Genomic DNA, 27,595 nt, shown 5'->3' on the forward strand with positions numbered 1-27,595 from the left:
ACCTCAAAATTGTAAGTACAGTACTTGATTACATTTACTTAGTTACATTACACCACTGGTTAAATTAATATAATTGTTTGTGTTTTCTGATGACCCTGAATTATTGGGTTTTGATGATCATGGTTTAAAAACAAACAAAAAAACAGATAAACGGACGGTTTTATTTAGAAAATTGTAGAATAATTTGTCATTATGCATGTAAACAAACTTCGTCAGTTTGGCCTGGCTTGTTATTGTGCCAAAAGGTGAATGTATACAAATCGCAGATCAATTATAGACACTAATCATGAATATTTTCAAGACGACATTTGGATGGAGTTCTCTTTTTATATCAATTTAGATATATGGATAGATAGATACCTTGATTATCCCGAGGATATCTATTAATTTATTTATACTAATTTATTATTAATATTATTTATGTATTTATAATTTATTGGACATTTGGATGGAGTTCTCTTTCATATCAATTTAGATAGATAGATATATAGCTACCTTTATTATCCCGCAGATATGTATTAATTAATTTATAATTATTTATACTAATTTATTTATTATTTATAATGAATTAATTTATATTTATTGGCATCTGTAATTAGTTTCACCACCACAGCCAAAGCCGCACCGTTGTGTTTGTCCACATTCACTTTCCGTACTTCAAACTGAGCAGCACTAGTGTTGCCAGGTCTGCTTATTATAAGCGACTTTGGGCTTGTTTTTCTGTAAAGTTGCTTGTAAATATTGTTAGTTGCGGGTTGCGGTTTATTTTGGGCTTGTTGCTGAAGTGTAGTTGCTTATTTGGGCTTGTTTAAATGTTTTTCATTATTATTTAAACCAGTGGTTCTCCAATATATTCATGAAAATGTTTTGTGCCAGGGAGCATTTGGAAAGATTCCAAAGATTCCACATTTTATTGTAAGAGTTTTTGAAAATAGCAGATCTACAAGCTCACAACACGTCGCATCGTGACACGTTGTTAGCTTTTAGATCTGCTATTTTCAAATATGATTTATATAGGTTTAAAGTTAGCCCTGGTCCAGGGCTAGTTTAATTAAAGTGCTCGTGTGTTGCTTCTTTTGGGCTTGTTTTCCTAGACCTGGCTGCTTGTTTCTCTCACAGAACCTGGCTGCCAACACTGTAGACGCACCACCACACCAAAACAACATGGCAGCCTCCCTGTGAGCCACGCGTGCTTTGGGAATGTGCTGCGTTTGTGTAGAGCTGGTTAAGTCCCGGGAAAGACGCACTGTGTCGCGTGAGGCACGACGCATGAGGATCAGTGGAAAGTTTAGAGACTTTTCTTAAATATACACGTGTAACTCTGTGCTAAATCATGTCTGGCCGACACAACAACAAACTGCCCAACAACCTGCCCCAGCTGCAGAACCTCATCAAGAGGGATCCACAGTCCTACGTGGAAGAGGTGAGTGTTTATTAGGCTGGCTTTAGCTAATGCTGTGTTAGCCAGTGGTGGAAAGAGTACTCACATTTTACACTTAAGTAAAAGTATCAATACTTCAATGTATACGTAATTGACTGGCATCAAAATGTACTTAAGTACTGAAAGTAAAAGTACACATTTTGCCATTTCACAAGTGTATGAAATTTATACAAATCTTTTGAAAATAGCAGATCTACAAGCTCTCAATGCGTTGCATCGCGATGCGTTATGATCTTGTATATCTTGCTATTTTCAAGTGGCTGAAATGTATATAGGGCTGAAGTGGTTAATGTATGTTTTGTAATAATAAAAATTTGGAACTGAGACTATACATTTTATTGCAAAGGAATGATCGTAGGCCTACCTGCATAAAAGTTAATAACTTCAGGATGTATATGGCTTGCATTGTTGAATGCAAAGACTAGACTAGAAAACATATCCTTGTCATTCTGCTTGTCATTGTTGGCAAGCAAATCATTAGGTGGTTTACGCTGTTGACTAGGATTCATGCTGCTTACTCCAGTCTTGCACTTTGCAAATCACGTTGGATTAACCATATTTCAGTTCAGAGGTGGCCATTTGCAATGATGTTTGAATTTCTTCACCTGAATCCTCCATGTGGATCAAACTACAGGAGCTTTTTAACCCTGAGCAGAGACCACACTCTATTGATGGGCATAATGCATAAGCATGCCATTACATGCAATTAAAATATTCCTTCATATATTCCTTCATTCAGTGGCCAAGAAACATGAGGTGAAGAAGGTGGTCAACCCCCTCTTTGAGAAGCGACCCAAGAACTTTGGCATTGGTAAGTATTATTTGAGATCTTGAGGGATGCAATCTAGTGCAAATGATGTAAATAATATTTGCTATCTTAAACATGTATGATGACAAACCACCAAGATCGCTGATGCACATGAGACTGAAAAGACTGCATAACTAAATATTATTAAAGGAACTAAATGCATAATATTTACCCATCCTTACAGGTCAGGACATTCAATGAAAGCGTGACCTGACCCGCTTTGTGAAATGGTCTCGCTACATCCGCCTTCAGAGGCAGCGCGCCATCCTGTACAAGCGCCTGAAGGTCCCTCCTGCGATCAACCAGTTCATCCAAGCTTTGGACCGCCTGACAGGTTAGCTGTAAAACTAAAACTGTTCTGATGGTCTACTCTAGATAGAGGTTAAGCAGTTTTCCAGCTCATTTTATGTAATGTAATGCTGTGCAAATGATGTCAAAATATTTGCTATCTTATGTCAATGATGACAAACCACCAAGATTTGATGCACAAACAAACCTACATGAACTAGAAATACATTTCTAGTTACAAGCTGGCAACACTTAACACTGAGCTTCTAGATCAGCTATTTTTTATTTTTTTGTAAACATTTTAATATATAACATGCCTGAAAAAGGGATGACTGAGTTAAAGGGGTTAAGTTCTTAAATTTGTCTTGTTTTCACCATAGCAACACAGTTGTTCAAGTTGGCCCACAAGTACAGACCAGAGACCAAGCAGGAGAAGAAGCAGAGGCTGCTGGCCCGTGCTGAGCTGAAGGCCGCAGGAAAGGGAGACACACCGACCAAGAGGCCTCCTGTCTTCCGTGCAGGTGAGATACTGGAACTGAGACTATAAGTGATATTGCAAAGGAATGATGCTACCTGCATAAAAGTTAATAACTTCAGTATGCTTATGGCGTGCATTGTTGAATGTAGAGACTAGACTAGAAAACGTATCCTTGTCATTCTGATCATTCAAATCATTTGGTGGTTTACGCTGTTGACTAGGATTAATGCTGCTTACTCCAGTCTTGCACTTTGTAAATCACTTTGGCTTAACCATATTTCAGTTCAGAGGTGGTCATTTGCAATGATGTTTGAATTTCTTCACCTGAATCCTCCATGTGGATCAAACTACAGGAGCTTTTTAACCCTGAGCAGAGACCACACTCTATTGATGGGCATAATGCATAAGCATGCCATTACATGCAATTGAAATATTCCTTCATATATTCCTTCATTCAGTGGCCAAGAAACATGAGGTGAAGAAGGTGGTCAACCCCCTCTTTGAGAAGCGACCCAAGAACTTTGGCATTGGTAAGTATTATTTGAGATCTTGATGGGTGCAATCTAGTGCAAATGATGTAAAACAATATTTGCTATCTTAAACATGAATGATGACAAACCACCAAGATCAGATGCACATGAGACTGAAAAGACTGCATAACTAAATATTATTAATAAAGGAACTAATTGCATAATATTTACCCATCCTTACAGGTCAGGACATTCAACCAAAAGCGTGACGTGACCTGACCCGCTTTGTCAAATGGCCTCGCTACATCCGCCTTCAGAGGCAGCGCGCCATCCTGTACAAGCGCCTGAAGGTCCCTCCTGCGATCAACCAGTTCATCCAAGCTTTGGACCGCCTGACAGGTTAGCTGTAAAACTAGAACTGTTCTGATGGTGTACTCTAGATAGAGGTTAAGCAGTTTTCCAGCTCATTTTATGTAATGTAATGCTGTGCAAATGATGTCAAAATATTTGCTATCTTATGTCAATGATGACAAACCACCAAGATCTGATGCACAAACCTACATGAACTAGAAATACATTTCTAGTCACAAGCTCGCAACACTTAACACTGAGCTTCTAGATCAGCTATTCTTTTATTTTTTGTAAACATTTTAATCTATGACATGCCTGAAAAAGGGATGACTGAGTTAAAGGGGTTAAGTTCTTAAATTTGTCTTGTTTTCACCATAGAAACACAGTTGTTCAAGTTGGCCCACAAGTACAGACCAGAGACCAAGCAGGAGAAGAGGCAGAGGCTGCTGGCCCGTGCTGAGCTGAAGGCTGCAGGAAAGGGAGACACACCGACCAAGAGACCTCCTGTCCTCCGTGCAGGTGAGATACTGGAACTGAGACTATAAATGATATTGCAAAGGAATGATGGTACCTGCATAAAAGTTCATAACTTCAGTATTCTTATGGCTTGCATTGTTAAATGCGAAGACTAGACTAGAAAAAGTATCCTTGTCATTCTGCTTGTCATTGTTGGCAAGCAAATCATTTGGTGGTTTACGCTGTTGACTAGGATTCATGCTGATTACTCCAGTCTTGCACTTTGTAAATCACTTTGGATTAACCATATTTCAGTTCAGAGGTGGCCATTTGCAATGATGTTTGAATTTCTTCACCTGAATCCTCCATGTGGATCAAACTACAGGAGCTTTTTAACCCTGAGCAGAGGCCACACTCTATTGATGGGCATAATGCATAAGCATGCCATTACATGCAATTAAAATATTCCTTCATATATTCCTTCATTCAGTAGCCAAGAAACATGAGGTGAAGAAGGTGGTCAACCCCCTCTTTGAGAAGAGACCCAAGAACTTTGGCATTGGTAAGTATTATTTGAGATCTTGATGGGTGCAATCTAGTGCAAATGATGTAAAACAATATTTGCTATCTTAAACATGAATGATGACAAACCACCAAGATCAGATGCACATGAGACAAAAAGACTGCATAACTAAATATTATTAATAAAGGAACTAATTGCATAATATTAACCCATCCTTACAGGTCAGGACATTCAACCAAAGCGTGACGTGACCCGCTTTGTCAAATGGTCTCGCTACATCCGCCTTCAGAGGCAGTGTGCCATCCTGTACAAGCGCCTGAAGGTCCCTCCTGCGATCAACCAGTTCATCCAAGCTTTGGACCGCCAGACAGGTTAGCTGTAAAACTAAAACTGTTCTGATGGTCTACTCTAGATAGAGGTTAAAGTTTTCCAGCTCATTTTATGTAATGTAATGCTGTGCAAATGATGTCAAAATATTTGCTATCTTATGTCAATGATGACAAACCACCAAGATTTGATGCACAAACCTACATGAACTAGAAATACATTTCTAGTTACAAGCTGGCAACACTTAACGCTGAGCTTCTAGATCAGCTATTTTTATTTTTTTGTAAACATTTTAATCTATGACATGCCTGAAATAGGGAGGATGGAGTTAAAGGGGTTAAGTTCTTAAATGTGTCTTGTTTTCACCATAGCAACACAGTTGTTCAAGTTGGCCCACAAGTACAGACCAGAGACCAAGCAGGAGAAGAGGCAGTGGCTGCTGGCCCGTGCTGAGCTGAAGGCTGTAGAAAAGGGAGACACACCGACCAAGAGACCTCCTGTCCTCCGTGCAGGTGAGATACTGGAACTGAGACTATAAATGATATTGCAAAGGTATGATGGTACCTGCATAAAAGTTCATAACTTCAGTATTCTTATGGCTTGCATTGTTAAATGCGGAGACTAGAAAAAGTATCCTTGTCATTCTGCTTGTCATTGTTGGCAAGCAAATCATTTGGTGGTTTGCGCTGTTGACTAGGATTCATGCTTATTACTCCAGTCTTGCACTTCGTAAATCACTTTGGATTAACCATATTTCAGTTCAGAGGTGGCCATTTGCAATGATGTTTGAATTTCTTCACCTGAATCCTCCATGTGGATCAAACTACAGGAGCTTTTTAACCCTGAGCAGAGACCACACTCTTATGATGGGCATAATGCATAAGCATGCCATTACATGCAATTAAAATATTCCTTCATATATTCCTTCATTCAGTGGCCAAGAATCATGAGGTGAAGAAGGTGATCAACCCCCTCTTTGAGAAGCGACCCAAGAACTTTGGCTTTGGTAAGTGTTATTTGAGATCTTGTTGGGTGCGCTCTAGTGCAAATGATGTAAAATAATATTTGCTATCTTAAACATGAATGATGACAAACCACCAAGATCGCTGATGCACATGAGACTGAAAAGACTGCATAACTAAATATTATTATTAAAGGAACTAATTGCATAATATTTACCCATCCTTACAGGTCAGGACATTCAACCAAAGCGTGACCTGACCCGCTTTGTGAAATGGTCTCGGACTCTCGCTACATCCGCCTTCAGAGGCAGCGCGCCATCCTGTACAAGCACCTGAAGGTCCCTCCTGCGATCAACCAGTTCATCCAAGCTTTGGACCGCCAGACAGGTTAGCTGTAAAACTAAAACTGTTCTGATGGTCTACTCTAGATAGAGGTTAAGCAGTTTTCCAGCTCATTTTATGTAATGTAATGCTGTGCAAATGATGTCAAAATATTTGCTATCTTATGTCAATGATGACAAACCACCAAGATTTGATGCACAAACCTACATGAACTAGAAATACATTTCTAGTTACAAGCTGGCAACACTTAACACTGAGCTTCTAGATCAGCTATTTTTATTTTTTTGTGAACATTTTAATCTATGACATGCCTGAAATAGGGATGACGGAGTTAAAGGGGTTAAGTTCTTAAATGTGTCTTGTTTCACCATAGCAACACAGTTGTTCAAGCTGGCCCACAAGTACAGACCAGAGACCAAGCAGGAGAAGAGGCAGAGGCTGCTGGCCCGTGCTGAGCTGAAGGCTGCAGGAAAGGGAAACACACCGACCAAGAGGCCTCCTGTCCTCCGTGCAGGTGAGATACTGGAACTGAGACTATAAATGATATTGCAAAGGAATGATGGTACCTGCATAAAAGTTCATAACTTCAGTATGCTTATGGCTTGCATTGTTGAATGGGAAGACTAGACTAGAAAAAGTATCCTTGTCATTCTGCTTGTCATTGTTGGCAAGCAAATCATTTGGTGGTTTGCGCTGTTGACTAGGATTCATGCTGATTACTCCAGTCTTGCACTTCGCAAATAACTTTGGATTAACCATATTTCAGTTCAGAGGTGGCCATTTGCAATGATGTTTGAATTTCTTCACCTGAATCCTCCATGTGGATCAAACTACAGGAGCTTTTTAACCCTGAGCAGAGACCACACTCTATTGATGGGCATAATGCATAAGCATGCCATTACATGCAATTAAGATATTCCTTCATATATTCCTTCATTCAGTGGCCAAGAAACATGAGGTGAAGAAGGTGGTCAACCCCCTCTTTGAGAAGCGACCCAAGAACTTTGGCATTGGTAAGTGTTATTTGAGATCTTGATGGGTGCAATCTAGTGCAAATGATGTAAAACAATATTTGCTATCTTAAACATGAATGATGACAAACCACCAAGATCAGATGCACATGAGACTGAAAAGACTGCATAACTAAATGTTATTAATAAAGGAACTAATTGCATAATATTTACCCATCCTTACAGGTCAGGACATTCAACCAAAGCGTGACCTGACCCGCTTTGTCAAATGGCCTCGCTACATCCGCCTTCAGAGGCAGCGCGCCATCCTGTACAAGCGCCTGAAGGTCCCTCCTGCGATCAACCAGTTCATCCAAGCTTTGGACCGCCAGACAGGTTAGCTGTAAAACTAAAACTGTTCTGATGGTCTACTCTAGATAGAGGTTAAGCAGTTTTCCAGCTCATTTTATGCAATGTAATGCTTTGCAAATGATGTCAAAATATTTGCTATCTTATGTCAATGATGACAAACCACCAAGATTTGATGCACAAACCTACATGAACTAGAAATACATTTCTAGTTACAAGCTGGCAACACTTAACACTGAGCTTCTAGATCAGCTATTATTATTTTTTTGTAAACATTTTAATCTATGACATGCCTGAAATAGGGATGACGGAGTTAAAGGGGTTAAGTTCTTAAATGTGTCTTGTTTTCACCATAGCAACACAGTTGTTCAAGTTGGCCCACAAGTACAGACCAGAGACCAAGCAGGAGAAGAAGCAGAGGCTGCTGGCCCGTGCTGAGCTGAAGGCTGCAGGAAAGGGAGACACACCGACCAAGAGACCTCCTGTCCTCCGTGCAGGTAAGATACTGGAACTGAGACTATAAATGATATTGCAAAGGAATGATGGTACCTGCATAAAAGTTCATAACTTCAGTATGCTTTTGGCTTGCATTGTTAAATTCGAAGACTAGACTAGAAAACCTATCCTTGTCATTCTGCTTGTCATTGTTGGCAAGCAAATCATTTGGTGGTTTGCGCTGTTGACTAGGATTCATGCTGCTTACTCCAGTCTTGCACTTCGTAAATCACTTTGGATTAACCATATTTCAGTTCAGAGGTGGTCATTTGCAATGATGTTTGAATTTCTTCACCTGAATCCTCCATGTGGATCAAACTACAGGAGCTTTTTAACCCTGAGCAGAGACCACACTCTATTGATGGGCATAATGCATAAGCATGCCATTACATGCAATTAAAATATTCCTTCATATATTCCTTCATTCAGTGGCCAAGAAACATGAGGTGAAGAAGGTGGTCAACCCCCTCTTTGAGAAGCGACCCAGGAACTTTGGCTTTGGTAAGTGTTATTTGAGATCTTGATGGGTGCAATCTAGTGCAAATGATGTAAAACAATATTTGCTATCTTAAACATGAATGATGACAAACCACCAAGATCAGATGCACATGAGACTGAAAAGACTGCATAACTAAATATTATTAATAAAGGAACTAATTGCATAATATTTACCCATCCTTACAGGTCAGGACATTCAACCAAAGCGTGAAGTGACCCGCTTTGTCAAATGGCCTCGCTACATCTACCTTCAGAGGCAGCGCGCCATCCTGTACAAGCGCCTGAAGGTCCCTCCTGCGATCAACCAGTTCATCCAAGCTTTGGACCGCCTGACAGGTTAGCTGTAAAACTAAAACTGTTCTGATGGTCTACTCTAGATAGAGGTTAACGTTTTCCAGCTCATTTTATGTAATGTAATGCTGTGCAAATGATGTCAAAATATTTGCTATCTTATGTCAATGATGACAAACCACCAAGATTTGATGCACATGCGACTGACAAACCTACATGAACTAGAAATACATTTCTAGTTACAAGCTGGCAACACTTAACACTGAACTTCTAGATCAGCTATTTTTATTTTTTTGTAAACATTTTAATCTATGACATGCCTGAAATAGGGATGACGGAGTTAAAGGGGCTAAGTTCTTAAATGTGTCTTGTTTCACCATAGCAACACAATTGTTCAAGTTGGCCCACAAGTACAGACCAGAGACCAAGCAGGAGAAGAAGCAGAGGCTGCTGGCCCGTGCTGAGCTGAAGGCTGCAGGAAAGGGAGACACACCGACCAAGAGGCCTCCTGTCTTCCGTGCAGGTGAGATACTGGAACTGAGACTATAAGTGATATTGCAAAGGAATGATGCTACCTGCATAAAAGTTAATAACTTCAGTATGCTTATGGCGTGCATTGTTGAATGTAAAGACTAGACTAGAAAACATATCCTTGTCATTCTGCTTGTCATTGTTGGCAAGCAAATCATTTGGTGGTTTACGCTGTTGACTAGGATTAATGCTGCTTACTCCAGTCTTGCACCTTGTAAATCACTTTGGATTAACCATATTTCAGTTCAGAGGTGGTCATTTGCAATGATGTTTGAATTTCTTCACCTGAATCCTCCATGTGGATCAAACTACAGGAGCTTTTTAACCCTGAGCAGAGACCACACTCAATGATGGGCATAATGCATAAGCATGCCATTTCTTGCCATTAAAATATTTCTTATTTGTTTTAATAAGGATGCCAATGGTTTTATAAAATGCTTGTAATTTCTTGGCAAGCAAATCATTTCCACTAACTCAATACTTTTGAGTGGTGGTTCACACTGTTGACTAGGATTCATGCCGCTTACTCACGGAACTAAATGCATAATATTTACCCATCCTTACAGGTCAGAACATTCAACCAAAGCGTGACCTGACCCGCTTTGTCAAATGGCCTCGCTACATCTGCCTTCAGAGGCAGCGCGCCATCCTGTACAAGCGCCTGAAGGTCCCTCCTGTGATCAGCCAGTTCACCCAAGCTCTAGACCGCCAGACAGGTTAGCTGCAAAACAAAAGCTGTTCTGATGGTCTACTGTAGATGGAGGTTAAACAGTGTTCCAGCTAATGTTATGTAATGTAATGCTGTGCAAATTATGTCAAAATATTTGCTATCTTATGTCAATGATGACAAACCACCAAGATTTGATGCACAAACCTACATGAACTAGAAATACATTTCTAGTTACAAGCTCGCTGAGCTTCTAGATCAGCTATTTTTGTAAACATTGGAAATGCTTGTAATTTGTTGGCAAGCAAATCATTCAAACAATTTGTTTATTTGTATATTTGTTTAATATCTTTTGACTGATATAAATATATATATTTTTTTACAGGAGCAATATATTTTCTGCTATCAAGTGATCTTATGTGCTAAGATGTCTTCAAGCAGAGGAGAAGATATCAGGATAGTGGGGACAGTGGATGATATCATGAACTTTCTGAACAGAGAAACTCAAATGGAGGACAGTTGACATGGACAGATATTGCCAAATCACAATTCCAAGATTTATTTTTAAATTTCCTTAAACCTTGATTTCTTGAGAGTAAATTCTAGAAGTCTATATTTTTATGTTTTATGCTTTTTATGTTCTCCCATCTTTGGCTGCCACGTCTCTTAATGCATTTATGAGAACTGTTGATTGTATTTTGTCTTTTCATCTACAACAGAACATGAAGTGTCTTTTCTCTCCAGATTCTTGGATTATGCTAAAATAATTATGAAAATGATTAACAAATTCATATTTTATGTGGAACAAAATTATACTTATTTTGAGTTTTAAGTATAATTGATGCTGGGAGTTGCCTTGACAAAATACTATGACAGTGTTTGCTTTGTAAATCTATTATACAGTAATTGTTGACTGCTGTGCGTAATCGATTAAATTAAAAGTGGATACATTTTAAATGTCAATAAGGAAACTTTTGTAAATATGAGTAAAACATTTCCATGTCGTCTTATCACTTCAATAGATGCAACTGTGTGGCCAACAGAACCAACGTAGGTGCAGAAGCTGACTATGTACAGTATGTCTCAGAGTAATTTGGGGGTTTCAGTGTGTGATGTAACATCACCGGCAGGGCCCAGCAGAGGACACAGAAAATGAGGGTCCAGTTCACCTCACCTCGGCCATCATAGTCTGTCTTCAATACGTCCATCGCTGTCTGGTTGCACCTCACCTCGGCCATCATAGTCTGTCTTCAATACGTCCATCGCTGTCTGGTTCACTGCACCCCGTCAAAGACAACAGTCCAGACACTGCAATGTGTTTCTTCTGTCTCAAAGAACTGGAGGGCTGGGAGCCATATGACGACCCAGAAAAGGAGCATAAAGATCATTCCAAAGGCTGCCACTTCATATCCCTGAAGAAGAAAGTGGAGGAACTGACGGTGGAGGAGTTCTACAAGCTAGAAAAAGAGAGATTGAACTATATCATTATCCAAAAAACTGCTGAAATCAAAAAGTTTGAGGAGAAAGCCCAAGAGACGAGACAAGCAATGCTCAACAAGGCCATGGATGAAGAATGACCAGAGATCAATTGAGTCTAGATCTGTGAGGGCGCTGTATGTGTATTCTGTGTGGTTGTGTTGTATAATTTTTATAATGGTGTTTTTTGTTTTGTTCAATAAAGTTTTGGGGAAGAAACAGTCTAGATCTGTGTGTGAAATGAGGATTGATAAATGATATAGAACATTAATAGAAAAACAGCAACAACATAAACAAACAGTGGCTTCATGGTCTCTTAGACAAAGATTTTCCGCTGTAGCTGAGGTCCATTTTTACCCTCAGATTTTCTTAATTTGTTTTTGTCTTATGTTTATATTCCTCTGGTGTTTATATCATTAAACATGTTCTGACTGTTAAAAAAAAGAAAAGAATGGAGAGCTATGGGTACCACCAAGAGCATCGCTGCCTGCCTGGTATGGGAAATGGAATCTGCAACTTTTAACTGCCTCATTTCATAGATTTTTCCTTAAACCATGCACCTTTTGAACATTACTGCTTCCGTTTTACTGCCTCATCCCACTGTTATTAACTATACCACCTTATGTATATATCATGCATCATGTATATATTTCACACTTCGTCATGTTTGATATCTGATCTATTGTGCCGTTTCCTTTTTATGCTATGAGAATGACATTTATTCCAGTGATTTCAATGCTTGATTGTGGGTTTTATGATGGTCCACCACACAGTGTAATTAAAAAGGAGAATTCTTCCTGAACTCCATGAAATGTGATTATGTGAGGTACAGTAGTCTGTGTTCAGTGTGGCTTGTATTTTCTATACTGTGTGTGTGTGTGTGTGTGTGACTCGGAGGCTTACTATTCATTCATATGGCATTATTTCAGTGTCTGAGTGATCTCATACATGCATTTCTATGATGGTGTGTGCAAGGGTGGAAAAAGTACTCATATTTTTGACTTGAAATCAATACTGCAATATAGAAGCACTCTCTTACAAGTAGAAGTCCGGTATTCATAATGTACTTGAGTAAAAGTACGGCCTCAAAATATACAAAAGTAAAAGTGCTCATTATGCAGAATGTCCCATTTCAAGTTTTCAAATGTATAAAAAATCTTTTTAAAATAGCAGATCTACAAGTTCACAATGTGTAGCTTTGCGATGCATTGTGAGCTTGTAGATCGGCTATTTTCAAATGGCCAAAATGTATATAGGTTTTATGTATGTTTTTAATAATAATCCAAAACTAAAGTGTTCAAATAATTGTAGTGGAGTAAAAGTAATATTTGCCACTGAGATGTAGTGGAGTAGAAGTAAAAGTACTAAAAATAACATTGTACTTCAGTACAGTACTCGAGTAAATGTCCTTACTTTACACCACTGTTCCACAATACCTATTTAACACCCTTTATAACACTAAGTTACTTCCCTTTAAACACGTTGAAACAGCGATCATACCAAGAAATCACCCCAAGATTTCTTATAAAAAAATCACCTTAAACACATTTAAAGTACAATGGTCAAACTATTCTATTCACTGAATATTCTATTGTTGTGCTGTGTTTATAATACTGTTTGTTAACTATTATTACTATTAATGCTGCTACAATGTCTAACAAAATAATTGTACTCTTTTGAAACTGTACACAACACTTGACAATAAAGAAACCTTAAACCTTGAAGATGCATATTACAGACACATTTAAACATTTTAGACAATTTATTATGCATGAAATTGATATTTACAAGTAAAAGTTATGAACGGTACAATATTATATTTCATAAGAATGATTGAGATATTTAATTGATATTTACAAGTAGGTTATATACTGTACGGTACATCATTGAGGTATTTAATTGACATTAACAAGTAAGTTATGTACATCATTGTCTGAAACAAACGTGTTGACGTTTGTGTCTTCGGGCAGATAGTCTTTCCAGCTAAGGCCCGCCTCCCTCCACATGTCTCCCAACGTTGCCTGGCTCATTGCTTTGCAGAGTAGGATGAGGATGCGGAGCAACAGGTTTCCAGCCATACCCAGAGGAATGAGAGTCTTGGAGATCTCCTTGAAGAGCTGTCCCATGGGGATACCTCCCTCGTGGACCATGGGAGCGATCAGCTCAGCCAGGTACAGCCAGAAGTGTGGGATGTCTGTAGACATGTCCTCCGCTACGTCTAGGATCTCTTGAAGCCCTTTGTAGTACTGCTGTATGGGCATTATGCCAGCCTTGACGAGCTGATGCAGCAGCTGCCCCATGTGGTCTCTGGCGATGGCGCTGCGATCTAGCGTGGACTCCAGGCCATTCCGCACAAACACAAAGAGCAGCTTACCGCTGTTCAGCTCCTGTACACACTGCAGTGCCTCCTTCATGTCGTTGAGGTGGAGGTACTCTTGGATGATGGCTGTGGATTTCTTCTCCACTTCCTCCTCGGTCAAGGCGGGCGAGGTGGGTGTCTGGGGAGGTGGGAGGTTAATCGCAGCTTCCTGCTTCATGTTCTCTGTTGTGCTCCTGGCATGCACTCTGCTAGGGCTGTTGTCCTGAGCCAATAGTCTGTCTGAGTGAAGAGAGGAGCCTGAAGAGGGTTGCTGCAGATCAGAGAGTCTGTTCAGGGTGCTGGTGGCTGGACGGATGCCCAGCTCTGAGCCAGAGTCAGCAGGCTTGACAAAGATTCCAACGCTGCTGCCTTTATAGCCTTTGTTTCCTGGGGCCAGCAGCTGGTTGTTAATGTCAAGAACACGAGTCTTGGTCATTTTGCTGAGACGTGAAGTATCGATGGGTTGGTTGTTGGTGGAGCTGGAGTAGCTGTTCCAGCCCTTGGCCACCCTTCCCTGTCGTGGGGTGTATGAGCCCCATCCGCCGGGCCGGCCTCCACCCAATCTGTCGCCTGAGCCTCTGATTGACTCCTTGGAGATGAGGGTCTGCTGGACCTTCAACTGCTCCATTTGCACCTCCATCGCAGCATCTTTGTGGATCTGCTCGATGGTCTTGGGACCCTGGTCTCCTCTCCTGGGCACCCAGTTATTCTGTTGGAGGTCCAACACATCCTGCAGCATGAAGCGGATCCTGGGGGAGGTCTTCCTCTCCTTGACGATCTTCTCCATCTGGCCCATGCAAGGCTTGGCCATCTCAAAGTCCATGTCCTTTCCAATGGTGGAAATAAGTGTACACAGGCACTCCAGGGACTCCTCGTCATGTGTTATGAGCAGCTTATTGATGATGCACTTGTCCATGGTCGCCGGTGTCATCATCTTGAGCTTGAATAACTCCCCAATGAACTTAATGTTGCCCAGGGAGCACCTCCTGGCCTTGTTATTGAATTGGTCCAGTTCCTCTTTGCAAAGCTGCTTCTCCTCCTCCCCCTGGGCAGCATCCAGCTCTTTCTGCTTCTTGTCAAACTCTGTCTTGCAGCGGTTGAGCAACAGCCTGCGGAAATTCACGCAGACTCCTGGCTTATCTGCGCTGGGGACCTTGAGCTCCATAAGGCACTGGCACATTTTGGCATAGACCACAGAGAAGCTGGGCTCTGAGATGGCCTTTTCAAAAATGACGTCCATGACTCCCTTAAGCCGGCCCTCCGTGTCGATGGTGAGCTCCCTCACCTGCTTCGTCAGCTGTTGGAACTTCTGGAGGGTTAACTTGTTCAGGATGCCACGCACTCTGTTGAACAGATCCTGGGTCTTGGCCTCCTCTGTGTCGTCGACCTCCTCACGCCTCTGCTGCTTCTTGCCGGAAGGCTTCCAGGCCTCCTTGGCCTTGTTAAGCTGCACATCGACGGACAGGGAGAAGTGGCGAAGAGGTCTGTCTCTCCAGCCTGTCTCTCCAGTGGAAGGCCTGAAAACAGAGCCACGGTCCATGCCTCCTGGTAGATGCCGGCTGGTGTTTGGCTTTCCCAGGGGCTTCCTGCTGCTGACTCTGTCCAGGATTACATCAGTGATGACTGGTAGGCCCTCGGGTTTGATCATGCTGACGTTGATGAACTGTAACTGTAGAAGGAATCCTCTATCATAGTTGATCTTCTCCATGATAATGTCCATCATCACCATCACCATCAAGCAGAATGAGCTCTCCGTCGCTGGGGTCTGCCTTTTATACACGACGTTCTTCAACAACAGCGCCAACGACTTCGTTGTCGCACATTGGCTGTTTCATTTTGAAAATAAACACCGCGCGTCCAATGAGTGGTCGCGCGTGCTGTTGTACACAAGCGCGTCCAATCAGCGCGACTTCAGCGAAAGAAATTCGTGACACGCCCACTGAGCTGAAGAAACGTCAGAGTTAACGTCAGGTACAGTGTTGCCATGTCGGCTTATCATAAGCGAATTTGGGTTTCTTTTTCTGTAAAGTTGCTTGTAAATATTGGTTGTTGTTGTGGGTTGTGGTTTTTGGGCTTGTTTCTAACGTGTACTTGCTTATTTAGGCTTGCTTCCAATTGTTTTTTATTTAAACCAGACAGTGGTTCTCAAATATTTTCATGCAAATGTTTTGAGAATTTGTGCTTTAGAATGTTTAAAGACAATAAAAAATAAAAATATTCCACATTGTATTGCAAGAGCTTTTTTTTATTGTAGATCTACAAGCTCACACCGCGTCACATCACGTGATTTTGTAGATCTGCTATTTTCAAACGGCCGACGGTTTAAAGAGCTCATGCAAGTTGCTTCTTTTGGGCTTGTTGTCCTAGACCTGATTGCTTATTTCTCTCATAAAATATGGCAACACTGATCAGGTATGGCCATTTAAATACAAATAATAACATATTTTACTGCATGTGTTCTGATGGACGTTCGATGTCTGTAGGAGAATCCTATTAAATCTACTTGAATTCATCAGAACGCCGTTGATGTAACGTTACTGTAACATGAAATCAAATAAGAGTTTTAAACTCGCTCATTAGATTCAGTGGTGGAAGAAGTATGCACATGTTTTTCTTTAAGTAAAAGTATCAATACTGCATTACTGCAATGTAGAAATTCTTCGTTTCAATAAAAAGTCTGTTATGAAGTCTGACTGTTATTCATATTTACTTGAGTAAAAGTACAAAAGTATTGGCATCAAAATGTACTTAAAGTACCAAAAGTTTAAAAAAAAATGAAATACTCCACTAAAAGTAAAAATACCTCAAAATTGTAAGTACAGTACTTGATTACTTGTACTTACACTGCAATTAATATTATTTTTTTGTGTTTTCTGATGACAAAAAAACAGATAAACGGACTGTTTTATTTAGAAAACTTTAGAATAATTTGTCATTATGCAAGTAAACAAACTTCGTCAGTTTGGCCTGGCTTGTTATTGTGCCAAAAGGTGAATGTATACAAATCGCAGATCAATTATACTATAGACACTAATCATGAATATTTTCAAGACGACATTTGGATGGATTTCTCTTTTTATATCAATTTAGATTTATGGATAGATAGATACCTTGATTATCCCGACGATATCTATTCATCTATGTATACTAATTTATTATTAATATTATTTATTTATTTATAATTTATTGGACATTTGGATGGAGTTCTCTTTCATATCAATTTAGATAGATAGATATATAGATAGCTACCTTTATTATCCCACGGATGTGTATTCGTTTATTTATAATTATTTATACTAATTAATTTAATGTATTTATTATTTATAATGAATTAATTTATATTTATTGCCATCTGTAATTAGTTTCACCGCCACAGCCAAAGCGGCACCGTTGTGTTTGTCCACGTTCACTTTCCGTACTTGAAACAGAGCAGCACTAGTGTTGCCAGGTCTGCTTATTATAAGCGACTTTGGGCTTGTTGTTCTGTAAAGTTGCTTGTAAATATTGTTAGTTGCGGGTTGCGGTTTATTTTGGGCTTGTTTCTAAAGTGTAGTTGCTTATTTGGGCTTGTTTAAATGTTTTTCATTATTATTTAAACCAGTGGTTCTCCAATATATTCATGAAAATGTTTTGTGCCAGGGAGCATTTGTGTTGTTAGAATGTTTCAAAAACATTCCAAATATTCCACATTTTATTGTAAGAGTTTTTGAAAATAGCAGATCTACAAGCTCACAACACGTCGCATCGTGACACGTTGTTAGCTTTTAGATCTGCTATTTTCAAATAGGATTTATATAGGTTTAAAGTTAGCCCTGGTCCAGAGCGTTAGTGAGTTCTCTCTAACGCTCTGGACCAGGGCTAGTTTAATTAAAGTGCTCATGTATTGCTTCTTTTGGCCTTTTTTTTCCTAGACCTGGCTGCTTGTTTCTCTCACAGAACCTGGCAACACTGTATCACCACCACACCAAAACAACATGGCAGCCTCCCTGTGAGCCACGACGCATGAGGATCAGTGGAAAGTTTAGAGACTTTTCTTAAATATACACGTGTAACTCTGTGCTAAATCATGTCTGGCCGACACAACAACAAACTGCCCAACAACCTGCCCCAGCTGCAGAACCTCATCAAGAGGGATCCACAGTCCTACGTGGAAGAGGTGAGTGTTTATTAGGCTGGCTTTAGCTAATGCTGTGTTAGCCAGTTGTGGAAAGAGTACTCACATTTTACACTTAAGTAAAAGTGTACTTAAGTACAGTACTTAAGTAAATATACGTTACACCTCTGCTACACACACTTGTGTACTCAGTACTGTTACTGTACCCTATTAAGTGAGTTTGATCTGAAGTGATATTTGTACAAATGTTGTCATGTGGCAGGTTTGACCATTAATCTGTATCTTGATCTCTTCCAATTTCCCAGTTTCTACAACAGTATCGACATTACCAGTCCAATGTTCAGATCTTCAAGTTACAGCCAGACAAGCCCAACAAAGTCCTGTCAGAGCTGGTTATGTTCCTTGCACAGGTGTGTGTGGTAAACTACTGGACTTGGGGGTCTATTCAATTAAAAGCTGTTAGAATCAGTGTGGTGGACTTTCTATCTGTCCTGTGTATGTGTAACACTAACCATTACAGTGGTGGTAGAAATTATAATGCACCTTTGTTTCCCAGGTTGCACACTGCTATCGGGAGCAGCTGTCCACCTTCCCTCAGGATCTGACAGAACTGCTGTTGAATCATCACACAGTCTTGGAGCACGACTTGCGGATGGTGAGACAACATAGGACCCCACAAGTTACAATAACATAACATTTATAGCTATCTGTTAACAACTTAGATCCTCTGTACTTAGTAAGACAGAACTGAGTTGGCACTGTACTTGTTGCGCTGTTTTCGGCCCCTATACACCAATTTATTTTGCCGAAAATAGACGATCTACAACAACTCACAACGTGTCTCGATGCTTGTGGATCGGCTATTTTCTGCGAAGGTTCCCCGGCCCCAAATCAGGGGTGTATTACCGCACGGGTCTACCAGACCCAGGGCCCCAAGAGCTTAGAGGGCCCCTAGCGAGAGCCTTTGCATGAATTGTCACTGTTATTAACTTTGCATTTGTCTAAGGGCTTAGTCATTCATGTAAGTTACAGAACAAGTAAGTAATAGTAACAAAAGTACTACTAAAAACTGAAGGAATAACCTAAATATTTACTTTGTTGATGAACACGAAAGAAACTATCAATCATGATGCCTTAAGTTCATGTTTTATCCAACAGTTTGTTTATATCTACAATCCTGTTTAGATGCAGGTTGTGTTTATATGGTGTTGGTGGTGTTCTTTGTAGCCTATGCATGTGCATTCGGGAAAATATTTATTGTGGTGTTGACTACAGGTCAGTGTAGCTGCCGCGGGGTGGGGGGAGCTTTTACAAGTCTGTGCCCAGGCCCCATTTGTAATGTCTGTATATATCCTGCTTTCTCTGTCAGACCCTCTGCAAAGCGCTGATTCTTCTGAGGAACAAGGACCTCATAAACCCCACTTCCCTGTTGGAGCTCTTCTTTGAGCTGCTGCGATGTCACGACAAGCTTCTCAGACAGGTGAGAGAACCTCTGAACCCTGGATGTGAAAGTAGTATTTTTATTTACCCTTCTGTCTAGAATATTACAACGAGCACCACATTTTAATGGCATGATTATTTTGGGTACCTGTATAAATGGTATTTTTTTGGGGTATGTTTTTGCTAAAATATAGAAACATTAAAAAAAATCCATAGGGACAATTTCCACTGTATTATGCGGTTTCCCTTGTTCCATTTTGACTATTAATGATTCATTTTCTTTGCCTCCACAGACATTATACACACACATTGTCTCAGATATCAAAAACATTAATGCAAAGCATAAAAACAACAAAGTAAACACGGTAAGTAAACACGCACACCTTTTTGTAATAGTAACAGTATTTCGACCTCGTTGTGTCTAATCAAGTTTCGAGAGGTTTATCTGATAAACGAGTACATGCGAGTAAAGTTTTTGGGTCCTCAACATTGTAGCAGAAATAACAATAAGAAAGGTGATGATTAAGAATAGCAACAACAGTAGTTAAACATTTATCATACTGTAGCACACTTTGACTGGCTTGAAGGTGTTGTGTGCATGGTTCCTGCTTCTAAATATTATACTTGCATATAATGTACTTTGAGTGCACTCATATATAACTGATATATATTCATGCATATGTTCCAGACTTTGCAGAATTTCATGTACACCATGCTGAGAGACAGTAACCCTATAGCAGCTAAGATCTCTCTAGATGTGATGGCGGAGCTCTACAAAAGGAACATATGGTGAGCTCCATGTCTTGTATTGCGAGTCGGGATTTAACCCATTAAGACCTGAGGCAGAAAATCTAAAATAGCAGATGTAAAGGCTCGTATATCTGCTATTTTTGAATAGCCAACGCTTTTAAAAGGAGGCCGATGCAAAAGGCTAGTGACAGGTGCGTAGGACAACTAGGAAGGTCCAAATGTTCAGAAAGGGATCTATGATATCAAATGAAAGAAAAAGGTCCCGCCAATGCTAAAATCTTAAAATTACACGGATGCTTTCCCGGTTTAACCACATCACATTAACCCTGGCATCTCTTTTTGGGGCATATCATTATAGAATATAATAGCCGATCTACAAGCTCACAATGCAATGCACTCGGCACTGGGGTACGATGAAGTATAAAATCTGTCTTCCGTGGTAAAATGAGGTATGTAAAGGTGTTACAGAAAGACGCATGAATGACTTATTGTGCTGTGTTTATAGGAATGATGCCAAGACAGTTAATGTTATCACAACAGCGTGCTTCTCCAAGGTTGCAAAGGTAAGTTCTCCTGATGAAAGCAAGTCCTTCCCTTATTCTACTGAATAAGGACTTTAACTGAACGCACAGTGTCTCTTCCTGTGCAGATCCTTGTAGCAGGTTTGAAGTTCTTCCTGGGCAGAGATGCGGAAGAGCAGAAAGACAGTGATGAAGAGTCGGAGGCAAGTAACATGGATGATTCATCAAGTCGTTACTATAATGTGCTCATTATCAAAGCAATATTAATACATTAATTCATGCAAAAAATGTTATTATTGTGTGTATCTTATTGTCTCATCTATAGGACGACGGACCAACTGCCAGAGATCTGATGGTGAGGTACTCTACCGGCAAGAAAAGCTCCAAGAACAAGAAGAAAATGGAAAATGCCATGAAAGTCCTCACGGTAGCTCAGATATTTAGCACAGAGACTTGACTCACATCTTAGGCTTTGTTCAGACTGAAGGGAAATCCGATTTGTTTCTCATTTCCGATCTTTAGGCCTGCCTGTCCCCCCTGTTATTTGCAAGTGATCAGATCAGATATGTGTATTTAGAAATAGTTTCCCGAGCTGCTTTGGTTGCTGTGGTAACAATGTAACAACATAGGCACGAGTAATGCAAGATTTATACTATTGTACGACAAATTAAATTATGCATAAGGCTTCAGCCTACATACAAATCATTGCCTACATACAAAACATTGCAGCCTACAACAAAACGGCAACAGATGGAAGAATAGAGATCTGCCCGTCATGCCGTATCGCTCTAGTCACAGTGCAGAACATCTCTGTCACAGCAGATATGCCGTACTTCAGTCACGGCAGGCATTTCTCCATTTCTTCCAAAATAATACTTGCATTCCATGGTCGTTATATGTCCAGAGTCCAGACTGACACATGTTTAGAAATAAGATTTCAATCGCATTTTGAACCAGCTAAGAATGTGGTTAAAATCTGATGAGCAGAATTCAGTTTCCATGTGTTATTTAGCTGTTCAGACTTGATTAAAACAATCTAGTTCCAATTTGGCTAGGCCAGAAATCTGATGTAGGCTGCCAGTCTGAACATAGCATTGGCAGTTTCTGCTTTCAGTGTTTGCCTATACAAACATATACTTGTATTTTACCATATGCTTATGTATTCCTTTGAAAGAAACACAAGAAGAAGAAGAAAGTAGAAGTGTTCAATTTCTCTGCAATTCACCTGATTCATGATCCTCAAGGTACTGTACTGTATGTTCACTTATCCACACACCCGAAGATTGCTCACGGTCATTGGTGGCAAAATACATAACCCTTACATCTAGCTTACCTCAGAATTATGATTTTGTGTTTAGATTTCTCAGAGAAACTCCTAAAGCATTTGGAAGACTCTAAAGAGCGATTTGAGGTGAAAATCATGATGATGGAGCTCATATCCAGATTGGTCGGAATTCATGAGGTAAGTTATGCAACTATCGGCCAGTTTGGACAGTTCTGGTTTAAAGGTTCACGTCAGAGGACGTGGCGTTATCTATGGCAATGATATAATGAATGTGTAAATGATCAGTTTCTGTATTGTCTGGTGTGAAAAGGACACAGGTGATTATGAGTTTATGCCTATTACTGGTAATTATGTTACCTTAAAATAGTTACAGTTAAATCATCTAAACCTCGGCTGTTTAATTGAGGACCAATAACTAGTTAAATAAATTAGTTAAAAAGTAAAAGGGATCCAAACTGGTGATACAGTTGAACAGCAATATAACTGCACTGAGAAATATGTTTCAAAATGCAAATAAAACATTTAGAAGAAAAGATCGCATTAATCAAATCATTGATAATAATAAAGTTTGAACACATGAAACACTGGATAATTGGTTACAGGTTTGGGTGTAATATTAAAATCAAGGAAAAATATTTCCTTGATTATTATATTGACAAGGTTGAGAAAACGAGGAATGTATTTGTAATGTTATTTTCTAGGCCATTTCAGCAGATGAATCATCACCAGGATAGCAGCATGCTACTGAAAAACACACATGAACAGTTGTCTTCTTGTGAAGCTACATCTTCCTTACATATTTAGCACCAACCTGAACACATTGCTATTTCCCCTCTACAGCTCTTCCTCTTCAATTATTATCCGTTCATCCAGAGGTTTCTCCAGCCCCATCAAAGAGGCAAGTATAAATAATATATATATTCAGTACATTCATGCTGTGTTGACACTAGCGGTGACAAAGCGCCAGGCTGCACGTCAGTTTCAATGGAAGCCAGCGTCATGAAGCTACAAATTGACGCCTGACGCTTGTGTGGCACGCAAAAAAATCTAAGTTGAGGTTCCCTCACCTTTTTTCTGCCCTCCAATGATGCAGTGAAGCATCAAACAATCATGTTTTTGTTTCAGCATTTCCCAACCCTGCTCTCAACACAATTCCTGATCCATTCCGTTAATGGAAGGAAAACTCATTCTAGCTGTTAACCAGTTTCAACCTGTCGTTGTCAGGTTACAGGCGAACATTTTCCACAAATAACAAAAATAGTCTTATCTACAAGCTCAAAGCGCATCGCAACAGCTTTTTTTTGTAGGGCTTAAGCAGTTAACAGTCCCCTGTGCTATTTAACCCTGGCCCTTTCATTTATGCAGTGTGGCTTGAGCAACAACTATGACTCGGCAGCAATGACTGCGCTTGGTCTTTTTGAAGCTTTGTTGTCGCTTGTATGAATGCAGCAGCAGGTGTGAGCATTTTGTACTGATGTAAACATTTGTAAAAATGTATTTCCTTGCCAGATGTGACCAAGATCCTCCTGTGTGCCGCCCAGTCGACCCACCAGCTAGTGCCTCCCGAGGTACAGTAATATCAATATATATACATGGTACACTGTATATACATACAGTACATGCATATGAAAGTCCAACTAACCAAAGTACACTTGGCATAAGCGTTGTAATCTAATGCTGTGAATTAATTTCTACTTCTGCAGACCATCCAACCTGTGATCATGACTATTGCCAACAACTTTGTGACAGAAAGGAACTCTGGCGAGGTGATGACTGTCGGGTAGGTCTGCTTTAATTATCACTAGTCATCAATGGTCTATAGACTAGGGCTGTCCTCAACTAAAGACATTCTTAGTCGACATTTGTCAACTAATCAATTAGTTTATTTAATTGACAAATGTGTTTGCTGCATACAGTCAGAGAACAGAACATTCTAAAGTTAATTTCACAATGGGTATTGGCCTATAGACCGGTTAGAACGTAAGGGTCATCTAGATTTTACAGGAGATGTGCCCATCATTTTTCAAGAAATAATACATTCAGCATGAAAAAGGCATACAAATTTACTAACAAAGATGTGGTGGACTAAGACCAAACTGACTAATTATTTGACTATGAGGGGACAGCACTACTGTCAACAGTGTCTTATTATAACTCTCTAATTGATAAAATGCATTGAAATGGGAAGTGAGAGCAGACACAATTGGCTGTTCTGAAATGCATGAATGCATAACCATAAGCTTTTTTTTATTAACGAGTGCACCTGATGCCAAGCCTTATGACGTGTTATAACATGTGTGACCTGTCTTTGTAGCATCAATGCCATCAAGGAGGTGGTAGCTCGCTGTCCCCTGGCCATCACTGAAGAGCTGCTGCGTGACCTGGTGCTGTACAAGAACCACAAAGACAAGAGTGAGTGGGTCCAATAACTGGCATCATTAGGGTTGGGATCCGGAATCGGGTGGAACCGGATCCAACATTGAAGAAACGGAATCGGTTCCATCACATTTGGAACTGTTAACAGGAACCGGTTTTATCACACTGTCAGAGCTGTCTGCTATACAATTACAATACCGCTTTTATATTTCATATAAAAGCAAAGGTTAAAGCCGCAATCTGTGATTCCTTCACCTGGTTGGCAGTATGTAAACGGCAATAGCAATATTACTAAAACATAACTTTATATATTGTGTTAATTGTTCAGGAAACAGCGCTAGTTTTTTTCTGGGGGGGTGGATTCACAAATCACAAATTTTTCAGTCGTGAGATTTTATCTTGCTTTAATCCATATATTCATTTATTTGTCTAGATGTGATGATGTCTGCCAGAGGACTCATACAGCTTTTCAGAAACCTGAACCCACAGATGCTGCAAAAGAAAGACAGGGTGAGGAAAACTACATTTTATTATTTACAGACTCCCCATACACTCTCTCAACTAATCCTGACTTAAACCGAACTGGTCTCTTTGTTGTCTAGGGGAGACCAACAGAGTCGTCAGCAGAAGCCACGATCCAAGACTATGGACATATGCAAGCTAAAGACTACATCCCCGGAGCGGAGGTCCTGGAAGTGGAGAAGGAAGATGATGGTATGGAGCTGTTCATGATATACTGTATTATGTTAACCCATGAAGACCGGGAAAGGCCTTTTAGATTTTAGCTGAAAAGCATTCTTTTATACTTTGGCTTTTCAAACATGTCAGGTATACAAGCTCATAGTGCGTCACTTCGTGCCACACTACGAGCTTGTAGATTTGCTATTTTTGAAAATTTGTGCAAATCTTTGAATATATATAATTTTTTTTAAAATTACTCAAATTTTCGCTTCTGTGGGGTCCCTGGAACTAAATATTTTGAGATGGGGGGTCCGTGGCCAAATACATATCATTTTGGGGGTCCTTGACATGAAGGTTTTGAGCATCACTGTTATATATGGGGGGGGGGGGAGACACCGAAGGCATGGGTGAACAAGGGAATGTACTGTACCTAGTTGTCTTCGTTGTGGCCCTGGGCCCTTGGATAAAGCCGCTCAATAAATCCGCCATTTACCATTCAACTATATAGGTCTTAAGGTTAAAGGCTGATATATTTTTTTCAAACTTCCAACAGATGGCTGGGAGAGTGCCAGTATAGGTGATGAGGATGAGGATGGTGATTGGGTGGACGTTCATCACTCCTCTGATGAAGACACAGGAGAAATGGTGAGAATGAATGAACACACCGACTAGACAGTATGAGCTCCAACCTGGTCTTAATAGTTGATTCAGAGGATGATGACATTTTGTTTGTCTGCTCTAGGCAGAGAAGCTCCAACTCATACCAGTTGAGGACCGGAATGTTAAAGCGGCAGCAGTCAGTGGCAGCAGGCTCCTCACTCAAGATGATTTCAAGAAGATTCGACTGGCCCAGCTGGCCAAGGAGGTCAACAATGCTCCAGGCAAGGGCCAGAAGAGGGCCCTTGTCCTTGATGACGAGGATGATGCCAGGTTAGTGGCGTATATATAATTTAGATGAACTGTGAAGTTTTATGCATGCATGTATTTTCAGAGGATTTCCTGGCGTTGTGAATTGTTTGTTCTGTAAATATTCAAGAAAGCCGAAAAAGCTGAAATTGCTGTAAGATCACAGTTTACATTGGCTCTTTCCAACTGGTGCTTAAAGCTGCAATCCAGGTTTGAGGGGTGTGTGTGTGTGAGTGTGTGAGTGTGAATAAAACATTATGTAACTGTATGCTGTAACTAACACAACTGCAGTGGTGGTGGTCTACCTGCTCTTCTATTGAGAAATGTAGACCCCGGTAGGACATCTACTGGTTGACAAGTGGTATTGCATGTAAGTCAGAGGGTAATACTTACCTTCCCAGATTTCCTTTTTCAGCTTAGCAGTAGACATGTTGGCACTCACGACTGGGACTGTGGTTCAAATCCCGGCTAGGACATGAATCTTACGGATTGCAGCTTTAACTATGATTTTAATTCCCTAGTGATAATAGGTGAGCTTTCTATGTCTACTTTTTAAAATGTTATGACACACTTTTTCAGAGGGGAGATATTGACTCTGAGGGATATTGAGAAACTACACAAGAAACCAAAACCAGACAAGGAATCGAGACTGGCAACAGCAGTGGTAACTATATATCTATAATGTTTATTATTATTTGTACAATAATTCACGTCAGTGCATAACTGCCCCGTTTAACCAGTTTCAACCTGGCGTCCCTTGTGAGCCAGGTTCTTGTAGTGAGCTTGTAGATCGGCTGATTTCGTAGTATAAATAGGTATATTGGACATAATTGGTTCATTGAAATGCTCATGCATGTGTTATTTGAGATGGGTCTTGTCTGGACAGTAGTAAGCAGTATGTAATGACCTGCCATTTTCTCAGGCTGGGAGAACAGACCGTAAGGAGTTTGCCAAGAAGCATACCAAGCTGAACCCGTTTGCCAGCACCAGCAACAAGGAGAAGAAGAGGAAGAAGAACTTCGGGATGATGAGACACAGCACAACCGTTCGGACCAAGAGCAAGCGCTCCTTCAGAGATAAACAGGTAAGTCAGCAAGAATGTTGTTCTACTCTGCATTTGGCTTTTATCTTCTGGAAACGTACTGCTGGTAATGTTGCTTTGATTGCCAAAACATGTTGTCAACTGTCTTCCTCATCCAGATTGCTCTGCGAGATGCGCTCCTGAAGAAGAAGAGACAGTACAAGTAGGAGATCTGCAGATGGCGAAGATGCCATCAAAGCCAACATTAACACGATCTCATATTTTGCAAGATCTTGGTTGTGTACTTTATAAACATATTAATAGATGTTGTATTGTATTCCTTGCCTTTAAAACTGTGCTGAAATAAATCATTTGACATGTAATGATAATTCATGTATCATTTTATCTCCTATGTCATA

General features: G+C 40.2%; 3 protein-coding genes and 1 pseudogene across 4 annotated transcripts in view; 3 read left to right on the top strand and 1 right to left on the bottom strand.

The window, feature by feature from the left end:
* Positions 1-11,470, top strand: part of LOC308078948 (uncharacterized protein) — a gene marked incomplete at its 5' end in the record, with an annotated part of 31,501 nt that extends 20,031 nt beyond the window's left edge. Inside the window, one exon of the mRNA XM_080420289.1 lies at positions 10,709-11,470. Coding sequence (XP_080276415.1) covers positions 10,709-10,770 — 62 coding nt within the window. The 3' untranslated portion in view covers positions 10,771-11,470. The remainder of the gene's footprint in view (positions 1-10,708) is intronic.
* Positions 1,334-10,713, top strand: LOC308078223 (annotated as a pseudogene). Its single transcript, XR_013935042.1, has 17 exons — positions 1,334-1,423; positions 2,454-2,583; positions 2,918-3,058; positions 3,474-3,545; positions 3,729-3,884; positions 4,215-4,355; positions 4,783-4,854; positions 5,037-5,186; positions 5,514-5,654; positions 7,388-7,459; positions 7,643-7,792; positions 8,122-8,262; positions 8,690-8,761; positions 8,945-9,094; positions 9,432-9,572; positions 10,147-10,296; positions 10,633-10,713. The product of XR_013935042.1 is annotated as an uncharacterized misc_RNA (transcript).
* A 2,148-nt stretch (positions 11,471-13,618) lies between the features above and the next one.
* Positions 13,619-15,790, bottom strand: LOC308078949 (eukaryotic translation initiation factor 4 gamma 1-like; the record flags this gene model as incomplete). The annotated part of the gene is made up of 1 exon (XM_080420290.1): positions 13,619-15,790. The coding sequence occupies one exon, from the start codon at positions 15,788-15,790 to the stop codon at positions 13,619-13,621; it is 2,172 nt and encodes a 723-aa protein (XP_080276416.1).
* Positions 15,791-18,050: 2,260 nt separating this feature from the next.
* Positions 18,051-27,553, top strand: sdad1 (SDA1 domain containing 1). Its single transcript, XM_080418975.1, has 22 exons — positions 18,051-18,238; positions 18,502-18,606; positions 18,753-18,851; positions 19,566-19,676; positions 19,930-20,001; positions 20,325-20,425; positions 20,892-20,949; positions 21,036-21,110; positions 21,233-21,334; positions 22,082-22,151; positions 22,266-22,369; positions 23,033-23,090; positions 23,702-23,760; positions 23,896-23,972; positions 24,507-24,604; positions 25,002-25,078; positions 25,171-25,282; positions 25,803-25,894; positions 25,992-26,179; positions 26,735-26,819; positions 27,078-27,239; positions 27,356-27,553. The coding sequence occupies exons 1-22, from the start codon at positions 18,149-18,151 to the stop codon at positions 27,401-27,403; spliced, it is 2,043 nt and encodes a 680-aa protein (XP_080275101.1). The 5' UTR covers positions 18,051-18,148; the 3' UTR covers positions 27,404-27,553.
* The last annotated feature ends 42 nt before the right edge of the window (positions 27,554-27,595 follow it).

Source organism: Gymnoscopelus braueri (genome assembly GCF_963280865.1).
Source record: "Gymnoscopelus braueri genome assembly, chromosome: 22".
NCBI lineage: Eukaryota > Metazoa > Chordata > Actinopteri > Myctophiformes > Myctophidae > Gymnoscopelus > Gymnoscopelus braueri.